Source organism: Cyanistes caeruleus, chromosome 5 (assembly GCF_971803275.1).
Source record: "Cyanistes caeruleus chromosome 5, bCyaCae1.hap1.1, whole genome shotgun sequence".
Taxonomy (NCBI): Eukaryota; Metazoa; Chordata; class Aves; order Passeriformes; family Paridae; genus Cyanistes; species Cyanistes caeruleus.
In genome coordinates this window covers 1880975-1899199 of record NC_141705.1, presented here as the reverse complement: position 1 = coordinate 1899199, position 18225 = coordinate 1880975, and the positions used below count along the sequence as shown (strand labels likewise).

The following is an 18225-nucleotide window of genomic DNA, read 5'->3' as shown; positions in this document are numbered from 1 at the left end:
AACCCCCATTCCTGGGATCGTTCCCATCCCTGGAATCCTTCCCTGTCCCTATGACCCCCCCCATCCTTGGGACCATCCCATGCCCAAGATCCCCCCACTGCTGGGAGAATCCCACACCCTGGGACCCCCTTTGTCCCTGGGACTACCCCTGACCCTGGAACCCCCATTCCATCCCTGGGACCCACTTTGTCCCAGCGATTTGCCATTCCTGGAGCCCTCCTTGTCCTTGGGATCCCCCTTGTCCCTGGGAACCTATTATCCCTGGATCCCCCCATTGTCCCTGGAACTGTCCCCGGGGCCCCGTTCCATCCCTGGAACCCACCTTGTCCCTGGGAACCCCCATTCCTGGAGCCCTCCTTGTTCCTGGGATCCCCCTTGTCCCTGGGAACCTATTGTCCCTGGAACCCCCATTCCATTCCTGGGACCCACCTTGTCCCTGGAACCCTCCCTGTCCCTGGAACTCAATCCCCGGAACCCACCTTGTCCCTGCGATTTCCCATTCCTGGAACCTTCCTTGTTCTTGGGATGCCCCTTGTCCCTGGGAACTTTTTATCCCTGGAACCCCCATTGTCCCTGGAACCCCCATTGTCCCTGGGACCCTTTTATCCCTGGAACCCTCCCTGTCCCTGGGTCCCCATTCCACCCCTGGAACTTCCCCCATTCCTGGACTCCCCTCATCCCTGGCACCCCATCCCCCCCACCCCTTCTCCACCAGCCCAATCCCAAACCTCCCCTTTTATCCCCCCCCTTCTCCAGACACCCTCCTGAAGAAACCCGAGGTCCAAGGCATCAAATTCCTGTTCCTGGTGGGCGGCTTTGCCGAGTCGGCCATGCTGCAGCGGGCGGTGCAGGCCGCCTTCGGCCACCGCTGCCGGGTCATCGTCCCGCAGGACGTGGGGCTGACCATCCTCAAAGGGGCCGTGCTCTTCGGCCTGGACCCCGGCGTGGTGCGGGTGCGCCGCTCCCCTCTCACCTACGGCGTGGGGGTCCTCAACAAGTTCGTGGAGGGGAAGCACCCGCGGGAGAAGCTGCTGGTCAAGGAGGGCAAGAACTGGTGCACCGACATCTTTGAGAAGTTCGTCACCGTGGACCAGTCGGTGGCGTTGGGTGAGGTGGTTCAGCGGAGCTACTGCCCAGCCCGGCCCGGCCAGCGCCGGACCATCATCAACATCTACTGCTGCGACACCGATGACGTGGTGTACATCACCGACCCCGGCGTCAGGAAGTGCGGAACCATCAGCCTGGAGCTGGGGGACGCGGGGGACGCAGGCCTGGTGCGGGGCCGGCGCGAGATCCGCACCAGCATGCAGTTTGGGGACACCGAGATCAAGGTGACCGCGCTGGACACGCGCACGGCGCGCAGCGTGAGGGCCACCATCGACTTCCTGTCCAACTGAGACTATCCAGGATGTGCCACCATCGACTTCCTGTCCAACTGAGACTATCCAGGATCTGCCACCATTGACTTCCTGTCTGACTGAGGGGTCCCAGGATGTGCCACCATTGACTTCCTGTCCAACTGAGGGGTCCCTGGGACTTGCCACCATCGACTTCCTGTCCAACTGAGACTACCCAGGATGTGCCACCATCGACTTCCTGTCTGACTGAGGGGTCCCTGAGACGTGCCACCATCGACTTCCTCTCCAACTGAGACTATCCAGGATGTGCCACCATCGACTTCCTGTCTGACTGAGGGGTTCCTAGGACCTGCCACCATCGACTTCCTGTCTGACTCAGACTACCCAGGACCTGCCACCATTGACTTCCTGTCTGACTGAGGGATCCCTGGGACCTGCCACCATTGACTTCCTGTCCAACTGAGACTACCCAGGATGTGCCACCATTGACTTCCTGTCTGACTGAGGGGTTCCTAGGACCTGCCACCATCGACTTCCTGTCTGACTCAGACTACCCAGGACGTGCCACCATCGACTTCCTGTCCAACTGAGACTACCCAGGACCTGCCACCATCGACTTCCTGTCTGACTGAGGGGTTCCTGGGACCTGCCACCAATGACTTCCTGTCTGACTGAGACTTTCCTGGAGACTGCACCATTGAATCTCCAACTCAGACCTCGCCGTCATCATGGGGACACCGCCAGGACCTGTCACCATCAACTTCCCGTCCAACAGAAGGTTCCTTGTAGATGCCACCATGGACTTCCTGTCCAACTGAGGGGCCCTGGAGATGCTACCATCAAATCCTGTCCAACTGAGACCTTCCTGGAGATGCCACCATCAAATCCTGTCCAACAGACCTTCCTGGAGATAGTACCATGGACTCCCTGTCCAACTGAGACCGTCCTGGAGATGTCACCATTGACTTCCTGTCCAGCTGAGACCTTCCTGGAGATGCCACCACCAATTTCCACTCTGTCCGACACCTCCTGTCATTGTGAGGACCATCCCAGGACCTCGCACCTTTGATTCCCTCGCAATCTGAGACCCCCCCGTTATCCTGGGGACCCCAGGCCCTGCCCCCCACCCTCTCCAGGCCCCCCTTGAACTGGAATTTGCCTCATGATCCCTCCCCATCCAAATAGTCCCAGTCTCAGTCCAGGACTATTTGGGATCATCCACCTGGGGGTATTCCCTGTCCCTCTGGGTGGGTTCATGGAGGAGATCCGGGCTCCCAGCCCATTCCCAGTGGGATTTTCCTCCTTCCCGAGGTGGGATTTTGTACTTTAACCCCCGCAGGCATGTAAGATATCTTTATATTTATATATATATATATATATATATAGGCACATAAAACCTCCTGAAACTGCTCCTGGTCCTTGTAACATGAGGGTAAAAAAAAAACAAAAAATGGGAAAAGAGGGGAAAAAACCAAGAAAAATCTGAGGAAAACCCAAAAAAAGAGGCGCTGGCAGCAACACAAGGACACAGCTGGAGGACGTGGCCCCAACCCCAGAGCCGTGGGGGGGACTCTCTGCTCCCACCCCACATTCCACAGGCAAAATTCCTCCCCCACCCCAGACAAGAGGAAAAACTCCCACCCCAAGAGGCACAATTCCCCCAAAACCCCCCCCGGGGCTGGGGGGTGAGGGCGAAGCAGCGGCAGCAGCGACAAGCGGGGTCCCCCCACCCGCTCTGGGGACCGTCCTGTGCTTTGGGGACTTTGGGGACCCCCGGGGTGGGGGGTTTCGGGGTCAGTCGAAGCCGTGCCAGTCGCTGTGCTCGGAGTCGTATTCCAGCTCGGCTCCCACGCAGCGCACCCCGTCCAGGAGCATCGGCGTCCCGTGGTGACGGTCTGGGGACATCGGGGCACGCGGCTCGGGGACAGCTCTCTGTCCCCTTTGGGGAGGGTGGGAACCCCACTTTTTTTAGGGGGTTTGGGGGTGGGGTTTAGGCTCCCAGGGGGTTTGTGCATCCCAGGGCTCGGCTGGGTGGGGGGATGTGTTGTCCCTCGTCCTTGTGTCACCGCTGTGGTGACAACCAGGGGTGGTGACAACCTCAGGGGGCATGAGGGGTGTTGGGGTTTATAGGGAGGGTCCCAGGGACCGGGGAAGGGGGGGGGGTGGTCCCAGTGACAAAGAGGTCCCAGTGACAAAGGGGACATCCCAGGGACAAAGGGGGGTCCCAGGGACAAAGGGGGGGTCCCAGTGACAAACTGGGGATCCCAGTGACAAAGAGGTCCCAGAGACAAAGGGGGGGTCCCAGGGACAAAGGGGTCCCAGGGACAGGGGACATCCCAGGGACAAAGAGGGGTCCCAGGCACAGGAGCCCTGGGGACATTGGGGTCACCCCCTACCCCCTCCCTTCACCCCTTGCCAGGGCTCTCCTCAACCCCCGGGACTGGGAATTTTTTGGGATGAAATCACCCGTTTTGGACGATTCCTCAACTGGGAAGACTGTCTGGGGCCTGGTGGGGGTGAGGGGACAGGGAAGGACCCCAGAAGTCCCCCAGAAGCCCTTACCCATGACCCGGGCCTGCACGGTGACCTTGATGTGGCCGGGGCTGTGGCTGGCCAGGAGCAGCTCCTCCTTCAGCACACCCTCCTTGTGCGCCGTGTACTCGCAGCGCACGCTGTGCCCTGCAGCGGGGACATGGAGGGGCTGCTGGAGCGCTGGCTGTGCCTTCCTGTGCCTTCCTGATCCATCCTGTGCCCTCCTGATCCTTCCTGTGCCTTCCTGATCATTCCTGTGCCTTCCTGATCCATCCTGTGCCTTCCTGATCCATCCTGTGCCTTCCTGATCCTTCTTGATCCATCCTGATCCTTCCTGATCCTTCCTGATCCATCCTGTGCCCTCCTGATCCTTCCTGTGCCTTCCTGATCCATCCTGTGCCTTCCTGTGCCCTCCTGATCCTGCCTGTACCTTCCTGATCCTTCCTGTGCCTTCCTGATCCATCCTGATCCTTCCTGATCCATCCTGTGCCTTCCTGTGCTCTCCTGATCCTGCCTGTGCCCTCCTGATCCTTGCTGATCCATCCTGTGCCTTCCTGATCCTTCCTGTGCTTTCCTGATCCATCCTGTGCCCTCCTGATCCTTCCTGTGCCTTCCTGATCCATCCTGATACTTCCCGTGCCTTCCTGATCCATCCTGTGCCCTCCTGATCTATCCTGTGCTTTCCTGATCCTGCCTGTGCCTTCCTGATCCTTCCTGATCCTGCCTGATCCTTCCTGTGCCTTCCTGATCCTGCCTGATCCTTCCTGATTCTTCCTCATCCTGCCTGTGCCCTCCTGATCTTCCCTGTGCCCTCCTGATCCTTCCTGATCCATCCTGTGCCCTCCTGATCTTCCCTGTGCCCTCCTGATCCTTCCTGATCCTGCCTGTGCCCTCCTCACCTTTCCTGTCCTGCCTGAACCCTTCCTATCCTTCCCTGACTGCACCCTCCTTATCCTGCCTGCCCTTCCTGAACTTTCCCTGCCCTTCCTGAACCCTCCCTGCCCTTCCCTGCCCTGTCTGAGCCCTTCCCATCCTTCCCACCCTGCCTGAATATTCCTTGCTGTCCCCTCCCTCACCCGCCTGTCCCCTCCCTGCCCCGCCTGTCCCCTCCCTGTCCCGCCTGTCCCCTCCCTGTCCTGACTGTCCTCTCCCTCACCCGCCTGTCCCCTCCCTGTCCTGACTGTCCCCTCCCTGTCCCCTCCCTGTCCTGCTGTCCCCTCCCTGTCCTTCTGTCCCCCCCCCCCCGGTCACTCCCGGGGGTTGCCCAGGGCTCCTTTCCCTGGCTCCTGAGGAAATCCCAGCTCCAATCCCGATCCTGTTCCCGATCCCGTTCGTGATCTTGGCCGCAATCCTGGTCCTGTTCCTGATCCCGGCCCTGATCCTGGTTCCACTCCTGGTCCCGGCCCCAATCCCAGTCCCAATCCCAGCTCCCGGCTCCAATCCCAGTCCCGATCCTGGCTCCAGTCCCAGCCCCGATCCCGGTCCCAATCCCGATCCCGATCCTGGCTCCCGGCTCCAATCCCGGTCCCAATCCCAGTCCTGAATCCTGCCTTTATCCCAGCCCCAATCCCGGCTCCAATCCCAGTCCCGATCCCTGCTCCAGTCCCAGCCCTGATCCCGGTCCCGATCCCAGCTCCCTGCTCCAATCCCAGTCCCGATCCCGGCTCCAGTCCCAGCCCTGATCCCGGTCCCGATCCCAGCTCCCTGCTCCAATCCCAGTCCCGATCCCGGCTCCAGTCCCAGCCCTGATCCCGGTCCCGATCCCAGCTCCCTGCTCCAATCCCAGTCCCGATCCCGGCTCCAATCCCAGCCCTGATCCCAGTCCCAATCCCAGCTCCCGGCTCCAATCCCAGTCCCGATCCTGGCTCCAGTCCCAGCCCTGATCCCGGCTCCAATTCCAGTCTTGATCCCGGCTCCAGTCCAAGTCCCGATCCTGGCCCCAATCCCAGCCCTGATCCCAGTCCCGATCCCGGCTCCCGGCTCCAATCCCAGCCCTGATCCCAGTCCCGATCCCGGCTCCCGGCTCCAATCCCAGTCCTGATCCCAGTCCCGATCCCGGCTCCCGGCTCCAATCCCAGTCCTGATCCCAGCTCCCGGCTCCAATCCCAGTCCCGATCCCCATCCCGGTCCCCCTCCCGCCCCGATCCCGATCCCAGCCCCGGTTGGGAATCTCCAAACAAACCCTTTTATTTTGGGATGGAGCCAGCGGCGGGTGGGACAAGCCCGGTCCCCGCCCTGTGACACCGAGGGCCCCGAGGGGACAGGGACGTGGGAAACGGCATCCATTGGCCGTGGGACAACTGGGATGGGAGCGAGGTGGCCCCGGGGACCTGCGGTGACCTCGGAGCGGAACCCGTGTCCCCAAAATCCTGCCACGAGCTCAGGGTGACGCTCCGCTGTCCCCTGGCACCGCCCCGCTCCGGGATGTGGCACCGATTGTCCCCAAAGAGGAGGGTGGCACCTCTCGGAGCAAATCCTGTCCCCTCCCTGTCCCTTGTTGGGGTCTGGAGACCCCCCCCCAAGGAAAGGAGAATCCCAACAACACCAAAATAACGGGATTTGGGGACACTGGGGACACCGGAGGGGACTCGGTACCTTCTGGCAGGGAGGTGACGCTGATGACGCGCAGGTTGGGGTTGGGGACAGGGAGGGGACAAATGTCCTTCCCCAGCCTGGGCACGGGGGGCAGCAGGAAGGTGATCTCATACTTGTGGAGGATCTTCAGGAATCCCACCTGGAAAAGCGGGATAACGGGGTGGGAAAGGGGGGGAGGGGGGCATTGTCACCCCCCCCCCCCCCCCCACGCCTTGGGGACAAGGGACACCAGAGAGTCCCCAGGAAGGTGGGGACAGCACCTGGAGAGGAGGAATTGTATCCTAAACATTCCCCCATTAAATCCTGGAGAGCTGGGATTTGTGCCCTAAAAAATTCAGGAAAAAAAAAAATAATTTAGGGAATAAGAGGAATAATTCAGGAAATAAACCAGGGAAAGGTAAAAAAACACGATGATTTTTCACCCCCCTCCCCCCCAAAAAAACCCAAAAATATGGAATTTTGGGGTGAAATTTTGGGAATAACGATCCGTGGATGTCAGGGGAGCAGGGAGAGGTTTTCCAGCCGTTCCTGGAAAAGGCAGGAGCTCCTCTTCCCATGGAATTTCTCCTCTGTCATGACAAAAACCAGAGCCCTCCGGAGCCTTGGAAAAAGCCATTTTGGGAGGGGAGTGAGCTGGGAATGATCCCTGAGGGAGAATCCGGGGTCGGGATCAGGAGGGTGGAATTCCCAAAATCCCCCATGGGCTGGGACCATCCCAAACAGCTGGAAAAGGATCCAGGGAGCTCCTTCCAGCTGCTGGAGAGGGACTGGGAACAAGGGCTGCAGGGCCAGGAGCCAGGGAATGGCTTCCACTGGGAAAGGGGAGATTGGGCTGGGATCTTGGCAAGGAATTCCTGCCTCGGCTGCAATTCCCAGATTTTGGCTGCCCCTGGATCCCTGGGAATGCCCAAGGAACCGAATGAGCTCCAAGCTCCTCTCCCCTCCCCAAACCATTCCAGGATTTATCCCTTTAAAACCCTGGAAAAACGCTCGGCACTGGGAAAAAAAAACCAAAAAAAACCAAAACAACCCAGGAGCTTCTTTTCTCAGGCACATCCCGACCCCACCAGGGACCCCTCCCCGTGTCCCCGTGTCCTGTGTCCCCGTGAGTGGCACCGCCACCCCCTCATCCCCACGGATCACGCGCAGGGCTCCGGTGGGAAAACAACAACAGCCGCCCCCGGAGCGAGCGCCGGATTTGGGATGGAATTCCGGCCTCCCGCGCCCGCCACGAGGCTCTGACTCAGCGCTGGTGGCAGCTGCAGGTGCCACACGTTGGTGGCACCGCGGGTGGCACCTCGTCCCCTCCGCTGGCGTCGCCCCCGGAGCCCTTGGGAGCCACCCACGGGAATGTGGCCGGGATAACCGGGAAAGGGTGGGAATGGCTGTGGTGGGAGCCAGAGCGGCCCCAGAGTCCCCAGAATGGGGCAGAGGGGACAGCGCCACCTGCCCCACGTGTCCCCAAAGCCACCCAGACGTGGCGCTGGATTTGGGGGAAAAACGGGACAATCCCGAGCTGGTGCCCTCAGGAGCAGCCTTAGGGAATAACACGGAATTCTGGGCTGGGAACGCCTCAAAATCCGGGAATTTTCGGGAGTCGGGAGCCCTGGAGTGCCCGGGGGAGGGTGACATCCCCCTGATGTCCTCCTGTCCCCAACCTTGACCAGGAAGTGGCCGTCCTTGTCCTGTGTCACCATCACGGCCGAGTCGTGCAGCTGCTCCTGGAAGTGGACGTGGCCGTGGGTCCCCTCCTGGGGGTGGTGGCCCTGTGTCCCCTCCTTGGGGTGGCCCTGGGTCCCCTCGGGGGCGAAGCGCACTCCTGTCCCCTTCGCCTTGCTGCCTGCAGGTGACAAAGCCCCGCCCCGGGTCACAGCCGCGTCACCAAGGGAGGTGGCCTCGCCTTGGGGACACGGGCGGAGCGTGGTGGCACCTGGGGGGGCTTCCCCGTCACCCCCTCCCTGTGTCACCAGGGACACGGGGGACCTGTGGTGACAGCCAGCTCCTCTCTAAGCAGGGAGCGGGCACTAGCTGGTGTCCAGAGAGTCCCCAAGTGTCCCCAAGGGTCCCCAAGTGTCCCCAAGGGTCCCCAAGTGTCCCCAGGTTCGGCAGGCTCCGCTCCCTCCTGTGATGTCCTTAGGACAAGTGACACAGGGACAGAGGGACAGAGGTGACCAAAGCCAGCTCCCCTCTGAGCAGGACCGGCCACCAGCTGATCTCCAGAGGGTCCCCAAGGGTCCCCAAGTGTCCCCAAGTGTCCCCAGGCTCGGCAGGCTCCGCTCCCTCCTCGGGCCGAGCGGTGCCACGGGGAAGGTGACACGGGCAAGGTGACACGGCTGCGACAAAGCCAGCAGGACAGCGCCAGGGCCCTGCGGGGGTGGCCACCAGCTTGGGGACAGCGCTGTCCCCACGGAGGCTCAAATCCCGTGGGATTTTCCACGTGCGCCGCTTCCATGGAAAATCCACCCCTTCCTCCTCCTCCTCCTCCTCCTCCTCCCGCCGAGCCCCGGCCCCGCTCCCAGCTGGCAGCAGATTGTCACCGCCGCCAGCAGCAGATTGTCGCCTCCCTTGTCGCCTGAAGAAAAGGCTCTTTGTGCTGGCAGCGCCGGGAATCCCGGGATTTAATGAGCCGGGATTTAATGAGCCGCGATTTAATGAGCCGCGATTTAAGGTCCCGCCATTGTTCGGCCCCCAAAGCCCCTCCCGCACTCCTGGGTGGGAGGGGGGGGGGGGGACAGCGAGGGGACACGGTGACAGCGTGGGGACACACGTGGGGACACGCGGGGGACCCTCCCGGGTGGCACCGTGGCGATCCCGAAGGATCTGCGGGGATCCCGGATCCCAGATCCCAGCCCGGGAATCCCAAACCTCGGTAATCCCAAATAAACCGTTGTCACCCTGGTGGCACTTGGGGACAGCATTTGGCCACCCCCTTCCGGGCACGGACCCTCTGGAAAGAGTGGGGTTGGAGCAGGAGGAAGGTGGGAATTTTTCCCGGGAAAATTCCCGCCGGGAATCGGCTGTGCCGGGATTGGGGAGCCCCAGCCCGGGGACTTTGGGTGGCTTCGGGAGGGGACAGCAATCAGGGAATCCCAAATTGGGAATCTGGGATTTGTGGGATCAGGGAATCCCCTGGATCTGGGATTTGTGGGATCAGGGAATCCCCTGGATCTGGGATTTGTGGGATCAGGGAATCCCCTGGATCTGGGATTTGTGGGATCAGGGAATCCCCTGGATCTGGGATTTGTGGGATCAGGGAATCCCCTGGATCTGGGATTTATGGGATCAGGGAATCCCCTGGATCTGGGATTTGTGGGATCGGAACCTGCTGGACCCTGGGGGTCACCGCGTCCCCCCCCAGGGGGGGCACAAGGTCCCCTCCAGGATGTCCCCAACCCTTTTCTTTTTTTTCCTGGGAATCTCCTGAGGCTCTCCCGGCCTCATCCCAGCGGGAAGGAGCCGCCCCCAGCCCCATTCCCAAGGAAATTCCCGGAGCGCAAAGGAGCCGGAATCCCCCCAAGGTTCCCCGGGATTCGTCTCAGCCAAATCCCTGGATGGGGCAGAGTGACCCCAAAAACTCCGGGAAACCCCTCAAATCCCTGGATAGGGACAGAGGGAAGCTCCAGGGACAGAAGGGACCCTCCCAAAACCCCGGGAAAATCCCAAATCCCTGGATCCGGGCAGGGGACAGGGAAGGGATTTGGGGACTCACTCTTGCCCGCTGTCGCCATCTGTCCCCTGCGCCGTCCGTCCCTGTCGCTGTCCCCAACTTCAGCGGCCGGGGGGCATCGTCCGGGAATTCTGCGGGAATGGGATGGGAATGGGAAGGCGCCAATTCCGTCCCATTGAGGGGACAGCGGTGGCACCTTGGTGGCCCCGAGGTGGCCCCGAGGTGGCCGCGATCCTGGCGGGGAGGAGCCTGCGGCATCGCCAGGGCCTGGAATGGGCATTCCCTCATCCCAAATCTCCGGGAAAAGCGGGAATTAGGGAATTCCCTCCCCCGCGCGTGCCTCAGTTTCTCCCCCCCCTTTCCCCGCCCCCCCCCCCCCCCCCCAAAAACGTCTCCGAGGTTTGGGAATGTTTTCCAGGCTGGAAGCAGCGGCGCAGATCCCAAACTTGGAGCCCTTCCCAAATCGCTTTTTCCCGGGAAAACCGGCGCGCGGAGATTCCCACCGCCAGCCGGGAATTCGGGATGCGACATCCCCAAAAAATCCCCTGGATGGAATCGGAGGGTCAAACCTCCTCCTCCTCCTCCCTGGAAGGACCGGACCGGGAATCCCGGCAGGAATTTGGGAAGTGGAAACCCCAAAACGGCCCCGCCAACGAAACGCCGGGAAAGCCACGGGAAAAAAAAAAAATCAAACAACAAAATTTCGGGAAAAACGGGATAAAAGAAAACCGAGCTGGAAGGGGGGAGCTTCTCCCGAGGGAGGGGGGGAAATCCAGGGATTTGGGGGCGTCTCAAGCCGCACTGGGCGGGGGAGGGGAGAGGCGTCACTGGACCTGAGGATCGGGGTGACAGCAGCAGGGGACCCCAGGAGGGGACACCGCGAGGGGACACCGGGGCCGCGTCTGTCCCCCCCCGCCCCTTTCCCGAGCGCTCCCAGCCCGGTTTTCCCTCCGCCATCACCCGCGGCCCGGCAGCGCTTCCGCGGGGCTCCCCCGATCCCATCGCCACCCCCCGGGTGTCCCCGATGTCCCCCCTTAATGTCCCCCTCCGGTGTCGCCATGCCCCGCTCACCCCGCCGCTCCCGCTGCCCGCTTCCCGCTGTGGGGACACGCCCCCTCGCTACTATTGGCTGGCGCGCCCCCACCTCGCGCTGCCATTGGTCGGCGCGCACGCCGGTCACGCCTCCAGGCCACGCCCCAGGCAGGGCTTAATGGCGTTGCTAAGGGGCGGGACTGTTGCTAAGGGGCGGGGTTAAGGGCGGGGCTAAAGGGCGGGGCAGGCAATGGGGACGGGCGCGCGCTGCGGGGCGCCCCCTTGTGGGCGGCGGGGGAGATGCGGGGGCGTTGCCATGGGAACGGGGAGGGGCGGGAGAGCAGCTTTCCCTTCCCTTCCCTTCCCTTCCCTTCCCTTCCCTTCCCTTCCCTTCCCTTCCCTTCCCTTCCCTTCCCTTCCCTTCCCTTCCCTTCCCTTCCCTTCCCTTCCCTTCCCTTCCCTTCCCTTCCCTTCCCTTCCCTTCCCTTCCCTTCCCTTCCCTTCCCTTCCCTTCCCTTCCCTTCCCTTCCCTTCCCTTCCCTTCCCTTCCCTTCCCTTCCCTTCCCTTCCCTTCCCTTCCCTTCCCTTCCCTTCCCTTCCCTTCCCTTCCCTTCCCTTCCCTTCCCTTCCCTTCCCTTCCCTTCCCTTCCCTTCCCTTCCCTTCCCTTCCCTTCCCTTCCCTTCCCTTCCCTTCCCTTCCCTTCCCTTCCCTTCCCTTCCCTTCCCTTCCCTTCCCTTCCCTTCCCTTCCCTATCACATTCTATCTCCATTCCATCCCACCAACCTCATCCCGTTTGATCCGATTTCATTCCCTGCCCATCTCATTTTCTCTCATCCTCTCTCATCCCAGTTCCATCCCATCCCAAATTATCCCGATTCCTTCCCATCCCAATCCTATTCCATCCATTTATCTCATCCCATCCCATCCCATCCCATCCCATCCCATCCCATCCCATCCCAATCCCAATCCCAATCCCAATCCCAATCCCAATCCCAATCCCATTCCCAGGTCACCGCCCAGCCTGGGAACATCCAGCCCCGTCCTTCCCCGTCCCCATCCCGACCTCCGTGTCCCTTCCTGCTGGGACAGGGGACAGGGGACGGCCACATCCCATCGGGACACAGCAAACGCCGCCAGTTCCGGCCCGGAGAGCACCGGGATTGTCCCCCCGGAATGCCGGGGGGACAGCGGGGGGACAGAGGGGACAATGTCACCCCCGGGGGGACAGCACGGGGACACGGGAGGGACAGAGGGGACAATGTCACCCCCGGGGGGACAGCACGGGGACACGGGAGGGACAGAGGGGACAATGTCACCCCCGGGGACGGGCTGCTCCAGCTGCTGGAACGCTTAAAAACCCTGGATCCACATTCCCAGAAATCTGGGATCCACATTCCCAGGGATCCCCAGAGCTCCCCGGCCGTGTCCTTGTCACCGGCGTGGTGACATCACAGCCGGCTTGTCCCCAAGGGAGGGGACACCAGGGCCCAGTTTGTCCCCTGCCATTCCCACATGGGCCAGAAATTCCAGCTTTTCCCGAAAAAGTCACTCTGGTCCCCAGAGCCACCCCTGCGCGTGTCCCCGTGCCAGGGGATGTCACCTGAGGGGGGGAGGGACACAGGGGGGGATGTCGCTGTCACCTCCCAGCGCGCGGATTTGCTCCGGGATTACAAAAACAACGGGATTTGGGAAGGGATTAAATCCCGGCGGCCACCGCGTCCCCAGAATGTCCCCAGGGTGTCCCCACTCTGTTATCCCCATGGTGCTGTCCCCCTCCTCTCCCCCGATGTCCCCCTGCCACTCTGCTGTCCCCACGGTGTCCCTACACTGTCCCCACCCTGCTGTCACCCCTCTGGTGTCCCCACAGTGTCCCTGCCCTGATGTCCTCGCGCCAATGTCCCCCACAGTGTCCCCATCGTGTCCCCACACTGCCACCTCTACCCTCATGTCCTCACCCTGCTGTGCCCAGTGATGTCCCCATAGTGCCATCCCCCTTTTGTCCCCACTGTGGCCACCGCTGTCCCCGTTGTCCCCACAGGGTCCCCACCGTGTCCCCACTGCTGTCCCCTCTGTCCCCACTGCTGTCCCCTCCCCACTGTCCCCATCGTGTCCCCAGTGTCCCCACCGTGTCCCCCACACGGTCCTCCCCATTGTCCCTGCCGTGTCCCCTCTGTCCCCACTGCTGTCCCCTCCCTGCTGTCCCCACTGTCCCCACAGTGTCACCATCGTGTCCTCACCGTGTCCCCTCTGTCCCCATTGTTCCCAGTGTCTCCACCGTGTCTCCGCCGTGTCCCCATCGTATCCCCACTGTCCCCATTGTCCCCGTTGTCCCCTCTGTCCCCGCGGTGTCCCCTCTGTCCCCGTTGTCCCCTCTGTCCCCGCGGTGTCCCCTCTGTCCCCGTTGTCCCCTCTGTCCCCACAGTGTCCCCTCTGTCCCCACGGTGTCCCCTCTGTCCCCTCACTGCCAGCCAGGATCCAACACTTTAATTCCCAGCGCCGGAGCCGCGCCGGGCGCTGGGCGAACTGGGACGCGCTGGGAGCCACTGGGAGCCCCCGGGCTGTCCCCGAGCTGTCCCCAGGCTGTCCCCGGGCTGTCCCCCGGTGCCACGGCGGTGTCGCTGCTGTCGCTGTCGCCTGTCAGCGGCGGTGGCCCTGCAGCTGCTGCAGCCGCCGGCTCAGGTCGTCGATGCGGAGATTTTTGAGGAGCAGGAGCTGCTCCAGCCGCCCCACCTTGGCCTGCAGGATCTGCCATTCCCGAGGGATTTGGGGGCTCAAATCCCAAATCTCCAAATTCCCCGAATCCCAAATCCCCCCAAATCCTCAAACCCTCAAACCCATTCCCGCCGCAGGGAATGTGAGGAAAGGGAATTTTGGCTTTTTTTTTTTTTTTTTCCTCTCAGATTGGGGGAAACTGAGGCGGGTGAGGATTTGGGGTTCCGATCTCAGCCCCTTTTCCCAAAAAAAAAAAAAAAAAAAAAAGGGAATTCCGGATATCCCGCTTTTCCCATCCCACAGAATCCCGACGTTTCCCAGAATTTATAACTGCGGTGGGAAAATCCCGGATTTCAGGGGAAAATTGGAAAGACGGGGAAAAGCTGGGAAAGGGGGGCAGGGAAAAATTCCTGGAAGGGGGAATTGGGAAAAACCGGGAAAAGCCGGATGGGGGGACAGGGAAAAGCCGGGAAAAGTCGGGAAGGGGAGAAAGGGAAAAAGCCAGGAAGAAGGACAGGGATAATTTTAGGGAAGGAGGAACCGAGAAAAGCCGGGATAGGGGGACAGGGAAAATCCAGGAAAAGTCGGGAAAGGGGGACAGGGAAAAGCCGGGAAAAGTCGAGAAAGGGAGAAAGGGAGAAAAGGAAAGCCGGGAATGAGGGACAGGGAAAATCCGGGAAAAGCCAGGAAAGGGCGAAAGGGAAACACCGGGAAAAGCCGGGATATGGAGAACCGGGAAAAGCAGGGAAGGAGGAACCGAGAAAAGTCGGGATAGGAGGACGGGGAAAAGCCGGGAAAAGTCGAGAAGGGGAGAACGGGAAAGCCGAGAAAGGAGGGACAGGGAAAAGCCGGGAAAAGCAGGGAAAGGGGGAAAGGGAAAAACCGGGAAAAGCAGGGTAGGGGGATCAGGGAAAAGCCGGAATTGAGGGACAGGGAAACGCCGGGAAAGGGGAAAAGGGAAAATCCGGGAAAAGTCGGGTAGGGGGAACAGAAAAAAGCCGGGAAAGAGGACAGGGATAATTTTAGGGAAGGAGGAACGGAGAAAAGCCGGGATAGGGGGACAGGGAAAAGCCGGGAAAAGCCGGGAAAAGCCGGGAAAAGGGGAAAGAGAAAAACCAGGAAAAGCCGGGAAAGGGGAACAGGGAAAAGCCGGGAAAAGCAGGGGAGGGGGGAAGAGAAAAGTCGGGAAAGGGGGAAAGGGAAACACCGGGAAAAGCAGGGTTGGGGGATCAGGGAAAAGCCGGTTTGTCCTGTGAGGACAGGGATAATTTTAGGGAAGGAGGAACCGAGAAAAGTCGGGATAGGGGGACGGGGAAAAGCCGGGAAAAGTCGGGAAGCGGAGAAAGGGAAAGCCGGGAAAGGAGGGATAGGGAAAAGCCAGGAAAAGCCGGGGAAAGCCGGGAAAGGAAAAAACCGGGAAAAGCAGGGTAGGGGGTTCAGGGAAAAGCCGGGAAGGAGGACAGGGATAATTTTAGGGAAGGAGGAACTGAGGAAAGCCGGGAGAAGCCGGGAAAAGCCGGGCAGAAGGGCGGGGGGACAGGACAGTGTCGCGTGTGTCCCCCTGGGATGTCCCCGCGCATCCAGGATCGCTCCCGGCACCGGGATTTGGGATGGGCTCACCTGGATCGTGTCCCGCGCCAGCTGCAGCGCCTGCTCGCGCTCGGCCAGCTGCTGTCGCATGTCCCCAGGGCCAGCCCCGGCCGGGAATGTCACCGCCCTGGCACGGGGACAGCGCCCTGGGGACAGGCACTGACCCCTCCTGCGGACCCCCCCTAAATCCCGGCCCCCGATCCCATGGGAATGTCCCGATCTCCGCGGGGACACCCGGGGACACCGCAGTGACCCCCCCCAAAGCTCAGAGTGACCCCCCCAGGCACCTCCCAGGGACCCCCAAACCCCATAGGGACCCCCTGACCCACACAGGGACCCCCAAACCCCCAGACTTTCCTCAGTGACCCCCAAATCCCACAGAGACCCCCAAACCCCACACAGGGACCCTCAGACTTTCCTCAGTGACCCCCAAACCCCACAGAGACCCCCCCAAACCCCACACAAGAACCCCCAGACCCTCATGAGGTCCCCCCCAACCCCTCAGTGACCCCCCCCAACCGCCTCAATGACCCCTTCAAACCCCACAAGGGCCCCAGACCCCCATGAAGAGCCCCCGAACCTCTCAGTGATGCCCCCAAACCCCCTCAATGACCCCACCAAACCCCACAAGTGCCCCAGACCCCCCCCCCAGTGACCCCCTGATCACCACAGTGACCCCCAAACCGCCACCAGGACACCCCAAACCCCTTCAGTGACCCCAAAAAAGACCCCTCCCCGAAGCCAAGAGGGTCCCGTCCCCTGCCCAGCCCTCACCTGGCAGCGCCCTCCTGGCTGCAGCCCCTTCCCAAATCGCTCTGGACCTTGGGATGGCCTGGAAAATCCCACAGGGATGGATGGGGTCACCTGCCCGGACACAGCTGTCCTCTCCCAGAGACCCCAAAAATCCCAGTGGGGGATTTTGGGGATCCTTTTCCCCCCCCATCCTTACCTGTGTCCAGGTATCCTCCCTCCGGCGCTGCCGGCTCAGCTGGGGGCTGCGAGGAGAGGCAGGAAAAGTGGGAAAGGCAGGAAAAGCCCTGGAACACCTGGAATACCTGGGACACCCTCCTGCCACCAGCCCCAGGTGGATCCTTGGGCACTCCCGGGGATCCAGTCACAGCAAATGTGGGAATTGCAGCCCAGGCAGGAATTCCTTGCCAAGATCCCAGCCCAATCTCCCCTTTCCCACTGGAAGCCATTCCCTGGCTCCTGGCCCTGCAATGCTTGTCCACTTTTTTTGGTCTCTATCCCTAAAATGCAACCATTCCCTTTCCCCCCGTTAACCCCCATTTTTTTCTCCTTTTTTCCTCCTTTATTTTGGCCTTTCCCCCCTCTTTTTTCCTCCCCTTTTTCCCTCTCCAGATCTCCTGGAGCCCCTTTAGGCTATGCAAGGTGCTCCAAAGATTCCCGGGAATTTTTCCCTTCTCCACATGAACATTCCCAGCTCTCCCAGCCTGGCTCCAGAATCCTGGAATGAGATGGGTGGGAAAGGGACCGGGAATCCCAACCCATTTCATGGCAGGGACAAATTCCATGATCCCAGGTGGATCCAATCCCAATGTCCAACCCGGCCTTGGACATTCCCGGGGATCCAGGGATCCACAGGAAATCTGGGAATTGCAGCCCAGGCAGGAATTCCTTGCCAAGATCCCAGCCCAATCTCCCCTTTCCCACTGGAAGCCATTCCCTGGCTCCTGGCCCTGCAGCCCTTGGCCCCAGTCCCTCTCCAGCTCTCCTGGAGCCCCTGCAGGGACTCTCAGCATTCCCTGCATTTTGCCCTTCTCCAGGGGAACATTCCCAGCTCTCCCAGCCTGGCTCCAGAGCAGAATCCTGGAATGATTTGTGTTGGGAACGCCCTTAAATCCCATCCAGGGATTCCCTAATCCCACGTTGATCTAAGCCCCAGTGTCCAACTTTTCCTGGGACACTTCCATTCCCTGGGAATTCCCCATTCCCGGGATTTCCTCACCTGCCCGGCCCCTTCCTTCCTCTGCTTCTGCCTCTCCTGGATTTTCTCCCGCAGGAGCTGCAGGAGCTGCTCGGCCATTCCCGGCCGGCTCCGCACCAGCTGCTGGATCATCTCCTCCGGGACGCGCAAATTCAGCTTACTCAGCACTTTCCTAAAATTTGGGATGGATGGAACAGCCCGGGGAGGTGACAGAGGGACGCGGGGGTCACCACGGGGGGGGACACGGGGGGACACCAATCCCCACCCGCAGCACTCCGGGGTGGCTCTGTGGGACACAAGGGGTGTGACAAAGGACGGGGGACACCGCCCCCAGGCCTGCTGGGGACACTCTGGGGTCACCCCGGGAGGTCACACGGGTCCCCCTACCTGTTGAGGTGGCCCCAGTTGGCGACTTTCTGCGCCGTGGAGCTCGTGGGCACAAAACTGTGCAGCTCCACCAGGGAGGGGAAGAAGAACTTCACCACCTCGGCCGCCAGCACTGCGGGGACAGCGGGGACACGCTGGGGGTGGCACCACCGGGGACAGCCCGTCCCGGCCACCCCGCCGTGCCCCCCCTGAAGCCAACCCCCGTCGCTGAAGTCGCGGGCGATGTTCCTGCGCGGCCGAGACAGCGGCACCGTGTCCAGCCAGCGGTACAGGGACACCAGCGACGTGTCCGGGCTCGGGCCTGGCCCCTCGGCCGCCATCAGGGCCCGGACACAGCGTCGTTGCTGCCATGGCAACGGGGGCGGGGCTTAATGGGAGCGTCGCTGCTGCCATGGTAACGGGG

General features: G+C 61.7%; 2 protein-coding genes across 3 annotated transcripts in view; one reads left to right on the top strand and one right to left on the bottom strand.

The window, feature by feature from the left end:
- The window catches only part of HSPA12B (heat shock protein family A (Hsp70) member 12B), an 18707-nt gene extending 15937 nt beyond the window's left edge, over positions 1-2770 (top strand). The window contains exon 13 of the mRNA XM_086887938.1: positions 757-2770. Coding sequence (XP_086744064.1) covers positions 757-1397 — 641 coding nt within the window. The 3' untranslated portion in view covers positions 1398-2770. The remainder of the gene's footprint in view (positions 1-756) is intronic.
- On the bottom strand, positions 2697-18225 carry ADISSP (adipose secreted signaling protein). 2 transcript variants are annotated; one of them, XM_086887939.1, is made up of 10 exons: positions 18022-18225; positions 17823-17934; positions 17457-17607; positions 16437-16482; positions 16262-16319; positions 10195-10283; positions 8144-8325; positions 6486-6624; positions 3921-4037; positions 2697-3253 (listed from the first exon to the last, which is right to left on the bottom strand). In XM_086887939.1, the coding sequence occupies exons 1-10, from the start codon at positions 18140-18142 to the stop codon at positions 3153-3155; spliced, it is 1116 nt and encodes a 371-aa protein (XP_086744065.1). In that variant the 5' UTR covers positions 18143-18225; the 3' UTR covers positions 2697-3152. The 2 variants fall into 2 exon arrangements, with proteins under 2 accessions (XP_086744065.1, XP_086744067.1); XM_086887941.1 differs by lacking the exons at positions 16262-16319; positions 16437-16482; positions 17457-17607; positions 17823-17934; positions 18022-18225 and adding an exon at positions 11224-11274.